Source organism: Myzus persicae, unplaced genomic scaffold, assembly GCF_001856785.1.
Source record: "Myzus persicae strain clone G006 unplaced genomic scaffold, MPER_G0061.0, whole genome shotgun sequence".
NCBI classification, from domain to species: domain Eukaryota; kingdom Metazoa; phylum Arthropoda; class Insecta; order Hemiptera; family Aphididae; genus Myzus; species Myzus persicae.
Window position 1 is genome coordinate 289,560 of NW_019102110.1, and position 8,141 is coordinate 297,700.

The following is an 8,141-nucleotide window of genomic DNA, read 5'->3' on the forward strand; positions in this document are numbered from 1 at the left end:
CCTTAAATAGTGTAACAAATACATGATTGATGGTCTAAATAAAATTCAAAAAATTATAATTTTAATAAATTCGTTATTGCATGCTTGGTGAATCACTCTGTATATATCAATAATAATATACCTATGTATATATATATAAGATAAATTGGTGTATATACGTTACCTACGGGTACACATCACACACACAATAACGGCCTAACGGGCAAAATACATACAATTTATTGTAATAGGTATAATAAAATAATAGTGTCACCTTGGCAACAAACCACCGCCAAATGCATTCGCCCATTCCTTTGGCGAACCACAAAAGCCGCGACTCGCGACATTATAATAATAATCGTCGTCGTCGTCATCGCTGTTTTCGTATATAGGTCGGTAGTGTATAAGATATTATATGTATATGTTATTATAGGTATACTGTCATCGTGATTATACGCACTTGCGCAAGTCTCCGATAGTAATAATAGTAATAATAAAATGCTCAATAGGCATTTCACAGCTTATAAACTTTATACAATAATTTATCAAGTAAATATTATAACGTTATTATGTCAAATTAGATAGATTGAGCGATGGACAAGGAGCAGTTTCAGCCGGTACGTGCGACTAGATTGTACCTATATCAAATATTATTATTGCGTGATTTATCGGTGAAGTATTGCTTAGAATGTCGTGGGTAGTTAAACGGTGAACACCTTGTAATAAAGTTTAAAAAAATTGTATGACTCGAAATAAATATTTTCTTGAGCACATGTTATGTACAACTGTACAAGTAGTACAAGGTAGTTTGTCAGTTTTTTTTAGATATACTTATTTTGGGTGGGTAATAAAATTCCTAAAAAATTCATGATAACCGTAGTTGGGGAAAATAAAATGTAATTAAAAATTTGCACATTGCACACATTATTATTTTTATAAGCGCAGATATATATATATTAGCTATGCGCCTATGCCTATATGTATAACAATTTGGTATACTTACCAATACTCATAGACCATAGTCATAATAGTCATAGGTCACACACATGCCATGTATTTATTTAATAGTGATTAAATATGAAATAACATAGTTAAGTACTAATAAGTAATAGTATATGTATTATTCATAGGTTAATTAAAAACCCCTTTTGGACAAAAGTATATAGGTACTATGCACAAATTTGAACAACATTTTTTCGGTCAGCTCAATTTCATATTGAGGTGTTTTTATATATTATGCAAAACGTGTTATTTCTAAACACTGGGGTTTTCCAGGAATAGTGAGTTTCTGTAATAAACGACCCAGACAAATCATGAAATATGTGTAGGTAACGTTTAAAAATGAAATTATTTATTATGAGTAAAAGAAAATGTTTGAGAAGTAAAAAATAATAAATTATTTTATCACATTTTAAAGGTTTTTTTTGTTTTGATCTGCTTCAAAAAGCGCCATCTCCGGAAATATTAAGTTTTGAAAAATATATAGTTATAATTCGTTTTGTAAATTTATTTTGCAATAAGTATTATTCCTATAATTTTAAAATATTACAATGCAATTTTGTTTTATATTTTTGTCTATACTTGTCATAAAATAACATTTTAAAATATATAATACAGGCACATAGAAAATATTTATTTATATTAAACTCGATGACACAACAAAACAGCTTATTATTGTTAAATTTAAATTATTTTAGTATAATAGGAACAGATTCATAGTTCATGAGGTCATTCTAAATATATTATAATAGTGTTATACACTTATACCAGAGATGCCCAACCTTTTTTCCTCGGCCGGCCCTTTAGTAAATAATTATCTTCGAACATAAAATATCTTCAAATATAAAAGTACGAATAATCTTAATCTAATAATAATAGGTGTGATTTTTTTATACATAAAAGGTATCTACACTATAATATGCAATGTGTATGTACACATTGGACTTGTTTTCTTATCTTTTATTGACAATTGAAAAGACTAAAAATTAAGAAGGTTAGGTAATAATTTTACTTTTTTTTAGTATTTTGTTTTACTTAAAAATTTGTAACGGGCTGTGGATGTGTAAACAACCTTCGAGGGCTACATAACATGTGGCCCGCAGGCCTTGGGTAGGGCACCGCTTGTGTATAGGTAACTATAAAATATTAATATAATAATATATTGTATATACCTACCAAATATCAATTAATATTAAAATAGCAAAAAATATATAAATTAATGAATATATTTACTTGAAATAAAAACTTCACTAATATTATATACCTAATAAATGTAATAATATAGTATATACTATACATTAATCATTAAATTTTAATACTGAGTTAACGAAAAAAAAAATGTAAAAACTACTGAGTAAAGTAAAATGGGGTGACTCAAGATAGATTAGAACATTTAAAAAAAATGTACAATCAATATTTTGTTTCTAAAATACGAAAATAATGTACCTATCCTTCTCAAAGTATGTTGAAATCTTACAACATAAGAATAAGCATTAAGATCAAAGTTTATTTTTGTCCCGAGCGGCCCTCAAAATGAGGTGACTTCGGTAACGTATTAGACTTCATTAAAAATGAAAGTTATAATTTACAACGGGTGACTTTTAAGAAAAAAAAATAAAAAGAACCCCACTTTTCTTGTAAATCATTTATTGAATATTTAAAAAAAAAAATTTTTTTACTTTTCTATAAAAATGTCTTTTTTTCATGATTTATGTATGGTTCCTTTAAGAAAAAAATTTTTTTTTTAAGACTATTTTTGTAGAACAAATTTAAGTAAATAATAAAATGTACACAATCAAATGTAGGTAGGTATAGGTATATTAAAAGTACTCACAGAGTTGTTTGTTGCTTTACCTGTCATAAGCTTGGCTCACATAGATCACCCTTATACTATCACCATACATGCCTTCCAATACTTAATTGTACACAATAAAACTTAAAATGACTTATGAGTTAATATTATACACGACAAGATAGAATTAAACTTTTAAGTAGGTATATTTTTTTTGGAAATTTGGGTTTTTGAATATTAACTCGGTAACACAGCTTTTATAGTACCATCACAAAGAAGCCAAGAGCAGTTATAATGTGCTTTGGCGGGAAATTACAACCATAGGTATATTCATATAGATAGGCTTATTACATAACTTTTTTTACTAATTTCATATTATATTTCTATTTATAATTGTTGGTTTTGTAATAAACTACATCATATTATTTAAATACGAATTAATGGAATAATTTTGTTATTATTACTAACGGTATTGGCATAAGCATATCTTTTTAATTGCTTTATAGCCATAACATCGGTAATAACTACACGTTTTGGTGTGAAATGAAAACAACACGTTATGAATAAAATAATAATGGATATAATACGTTTTGGAAAAATATGAGAAGTGTGACTTATGATTTAGTACAGGAAACAGCACGTTCTAAAGGAATATAGAATTACGTTTTGGAAAAAAAAGCAATAGGTTAAGCTTTATTTCAGTTGGGATACAGTATGTTTTGACAAGAAATCACAGTTTTAATCGATTTTCCACCGTTTTTTCCATAAGAATCGATGTATAACTCAATTTTATCGAAAATGGAGATAGCACGTTTTGCATAGGAACACATCAATTATTCTTGGAGAAAGAGTCTGCTGAACAAATGTTTGCCAAACAGACCAGTTAGGGGAGGATCCCTGTAGGGCGCACGATTGCCTATTTTTAATGGCCTGAACGGTTATTTTTACATTTTAGAAGATTTTTTATGTAGCATTTGAATGATGTTTGATATATAGACAAACTGTCATATTAGGTACTCATATTACTCAGGGAAGGTTAGGTTAACCATTTGTGTGAACAACCACTCATCATAACTGGATTTGTATTGCATTGATGTATTTTAAGTGTTTAGCCCCTAAATAATTTTACCTGATTTCCAACAACACATTTTTGTCAGTAATACTGCCTAAATTACACCCCTTAAAATTCAATCTTCCTCATACCTACAAGTTAAAATTGTATTATTAAATAGATACTTATATAAAAAAGTACCATGAATAAGTATCTTGAATTGGCTTTAAATGCTGTGGAGATTTATAATGATTAAAATATAAGCAACGTGTTCTTTCGTAGTCAACGTACATGTGTACAGTAAATAGTAAAAAATCGATATATTGGGCTTTAACATATTTTGTAAATCACAATATAAGGAAAAGGTATGATTAAATTTTACAAATTATTGACTGGTATAATGTCTATTTTTATTTCTTTTTAAATACGACATTTTATTTATAAACTACATTATTTACTCAAATTTATGGCTTTTTCCCAGTAGATTGTATACAATTTGAATTGTTAATTTTCAGATTATAACTACAGTGTACCCTCGATTATCCGCGGAATAGGGTGGCAGGACATCCAGGGATAAACAAATTCCACAAAATTAAATAAATAATACAAAATAAATTGGAAATTGAAATTATTTATATGTACATACATAATATGTATTAATATTAAGTAAGCATATTGTATTTTAAGTAGTTATCGATTAATCGGCTATCACAAATTATCACCAAATTAAAACATTTTAAAACATTGATTAATAATGTAAATATATACATTTTCGTATACATATAGGTGTGTAGATGATCCCGTGGAAGACAGCGGATAATCGAGAGTACACTGTATCTGAAAAGCTGTTTTGGAATATTTCTCTTTTTATCGGTTATTAATTTCAAAATCTATAAAATCCAATACCACTGTATTACTCATAACCCATATTGAAATGGCACAAAGAACATAAATATATATTAGAAACTGAAAAAAAAAATTAAACATTCAACAAATGTGCAAGTAAACTCAATTTCTACACATAAATATTGCAAGCATCAGACGTGTCAATTTGTATCTTCTCATCTTGTACATATTCACAAGGTTGCAGGGTATTAACGAGTTAAAAGATTAAAGTTAATTTACATAACAAGTTACTTTTTTTTTTAGAAGTAACTTCTAACTTAAGAAGTTCATTTTTTTCCGTGTTATACATTTAACTTATGAGTTAGTTAATTTTATGGTTTTGGTTAAGTTATTTGTTTCCTAAAACCACAGATTTAAAATATATTCACTTGTGTAAAAATTAATTTTATAAAAACAAAGTAATAATAATCAGAAGTAGGTATCAAAAGTTATTTATAATAATATACTAAAATTTAATTTCGTAATAATAATAATTGTTTTACGTAGTTGTGGACAATTAGGTAAACAAATATGTAAAAAAAACTTTTAGTTGAAATTCGTCATTAATTTAATTATCAAGGTATAAAACTTACAGTAATTAATTTTAATACATAAGCTTATTTAAAACTGTAAGACATTTATTAAATTATTATGTTATTAGTTAGCTTTATTAAAGGCATAATTTTAAAATTTATATGAAAAAAAAGAAACTTTTAAAATTAAGTTAAGTTACTTTTTTTTCTAATTAATTTGTAACTTTTACAAGTAATAAAAAAAGCTTAAATTTTACCATATTAACTTAACGAGTTAAAAAAAAATAGTCATCTTGTCCAACCTTGGATTTTTAAATAATAAACACAATAATGTTGCAGCCAAAAAAACCCTGTACAGAACTGCACAAGAAACACACAGTGGCCAGTGAACACAGATGTGTGCAATGGGTGCCCCAGGTGGATGTGGTTAACGACAGTCTAGACACAGCTTTGTTGTCTGTTTACAGCCATTCGGGGCTGACGTTCCCCAGGACCAACGAAGTGTGCATGCAAAAAGAAACCTTTATACAGTGTTTGAAGTGAGACAATTATCTGACAATACCTATTATATTATGTAAATATGTAATAATAATCCAGAGAGCGCATTTTAACATTAGGCATACAAAAGTAAGAAAAATGATGGAAATTATTTTTTAGTGGAAATATTTTAAAAATTATTAATTTATATTTTTATATACCTATTCTTCAACTATTCTTTGTAAAAAAAAATGCATCTAACTAACTGTTGTTAAAAAAGTGCGTGTTGCAAGTATTTTTGATGAAGTGAAACTTCTTTGTAGAGGGTAAGCAATGAAAAAAAGAACCCGAAACGGTCGGCATCATGGTCGAATATTAAGTTTGTATTATGATAAAATAAAATAATAAAACGTCAAGTTGAAATTAATTTATGATTGTTATTACAAAAAGGAAAGCCAAATATTATTATATTTTATTAAAATAGTGGCAATTATCTTTTTTTTTTGATTTTGTACACTTTGTAAAGATGATTTACTTCAATAATACTAGTATTATACATTATTATGCTGCAGTAAGTATTTACCGAAATCATGACAAAATGTGTGATAAATTTTTTAACTTGCAGCTAAAACTATAGAGTTTTCAAAACAGAATATTGAATGATTTAGGTATATGTTTAAGATGAATATCTTTACATATACAATTCAGAAATATACTATATCCTAGTATACTAACTTACCAGAGAAAAGCACAATTTTTAAAGAAAGCGGATACTATAACTTTTCTATATACTAATTAATTATTTAACTAATGCATACAATTATAATTTTACATGTGCCTCCAAACTGTTTAAAATTCTGATGAAGGTTTAATTAATATATTATAAGAAACCTAACTGTAGTATCTTTTCCGTCAATAATAAATATGGAAAAACCAGTTAAACTCTTAAATACATTAAACAAATTATAGAGATAAAGAATACAATGTCCTTAGTGCATACTTATAAGTCAAGTCAGTTTTATATAGGTTAAAAGTTTCCAAAATGCATTATAATGTATAACTAATAGATACATTTTTTGGTAAAAGGAAACAAATGAATAATATTCGATCAGACCATAAAGTGGAAAAGCTATTTAGAAATCATCCATTGAAAATGGGTGGCCTAATTGGTGAACGAAAAGACATAAATAGTATTAAACTTGGATTAGTTGGTAGTCATATATCACAAACTAACCATGGATATTCAAGAAAAGAAGATGGTACTTTTTACAATTATTAAAGTACAATAAGGTTGGTGTAATATTAACAATGATGATACCATCATACCACACAATATCTAATAATCAAAATATATTGACATTTTCAGATAAGCATTTGAAAGGATCTTTTCAACTTATTCATTGATTTCTAAAATTATACTAAGAAATAAGTAATACTGTTGATAATAATATAATTCTATATCTGAAATTTAATATAAATTACTTAATATTATATTATGACATATATAGTTAAAAATAAATAGTAATACATTCAATTTTGGAGATTAAAAACATATATTTAAGTATACTCCAATACATAAAATTATTATTATTTTTTTAAATATACAATTTGTTAATGAAAACAAATGTATAGGTATATTATTATTATTATATAATTCAATTTTCCATTGGTTTTATCTATGGCGTTAAAATATAATCATAATATTATAAATATTCATATATTTAATTTCTAAATAAAATAGACAAAAATAAATATTAAACACAATGTCTGTATATATTATATAAAATAGATATTGAATAATTACTTTAGTAGCTATAGTGGCAGAGCTTAGTAAACACAATATTACTCTGCAATAAAAATAAACTTACACATTGTAAAATATCAATCATCCAGAATAAGGACGGCAAGATAAGTTAGGATGATAAAATATTCAATAAATAATTTGATTTTAGCTAAACTGTTTTTAAATATATTATCAGATGTAACATAAAAAACAGTAATAATTAAACAGATGAGGTAGGTACATCATAAACATATTGGATGATTGATATTTTATTTTTTTTAAGTATGAGAAAAGAAAATGTTTTTAATTATACAATAAAATTTAATATAATTGATTACAAATCTAGTATTTTAAATTGTATCTGATTATTATACTGAATATTACCCATCTTTAGTACAGTAAAAACTTGTACATACACTTAATGATTGAATTTTCAGTATTTTTACAATGCTTATTTGAAAAAGTATAACATAAAACAATAATAAAAATCCAACAATTAAATCTATGTATGCACAGTGAAAAATTAACCATAACTGGAGATAAGAAAAAAAGGAACATGTAGCAGGTACTAAGCATTTAGTGTTTGTTTCACATAACTAGATAGGTAGTTTCTCATATTAAATTATTTTTTTTAAATGTTAT

The 8,141-nt window shown here is 26.0% G+C and overlaps 1 protein-coding gene across 2 annotated transcripts; it reads left to right on the plus strand.

Moving 5' to 3' along the window:
- The first annotated feature begins 366 nt into the window (after window positions 1-366).
- LOC111031306 (uncharacterized protein C1orf194 homolog) lies at window positions 367-7,190 on the plus strand. 2 transcript variants are annotated; one of them, XM_022311190.1, is made up of 4 exons: window positions 367-596; window positions 5,579-5,778; window positions 6,803-7,006; window positions 7,083-7,190. In XM_022311190.1, exons 1-3 carry the CDS (start codon window positions 573-575, stop codon window positions 6,993-6,995), a joined length of 417 nt encoding a protein of 138 aa, XP_022166882.1. In that variant the 5' UTR covers window positions 367-572; the 3' UTR covers window positions 6,996-7,006; window positions 7,083-7,190. The 2 variants fall into 2 exon arrangements, with proteins under 2 accessions (XP_022166882.1, XP_022166881.1); XM_022311189.1 differs by having other exon boundaries at window positions 368-596; window positions 6,803-7,190.
- Window positions 7,191-8,141: the final 951 nt, after the last annotated feature.

Excerpts from the sequence above, each read along its gene's own strand:
- LOC111031306 (XM_022311190.1), top strand. The coding sequence starts at position 573 with ATGGACAAGGAGCAGTTTCAGCCG. Across the intron at positions 597-5,578 it reads ACAAGGAGCAGTTTCAGCCG|CCAAAAAAACCCTGTACAGA; the intron begins GTACGTGCGACT and ends ATAATGTTGCAG. Across the intron at positions 5,779-6,802 it reads ACCTTTATACAGTGTTTGAA|GAAACAAATGAATAATATTC; the intron begins GTGAGACAATTA and ends TTTTGGTAAAAG.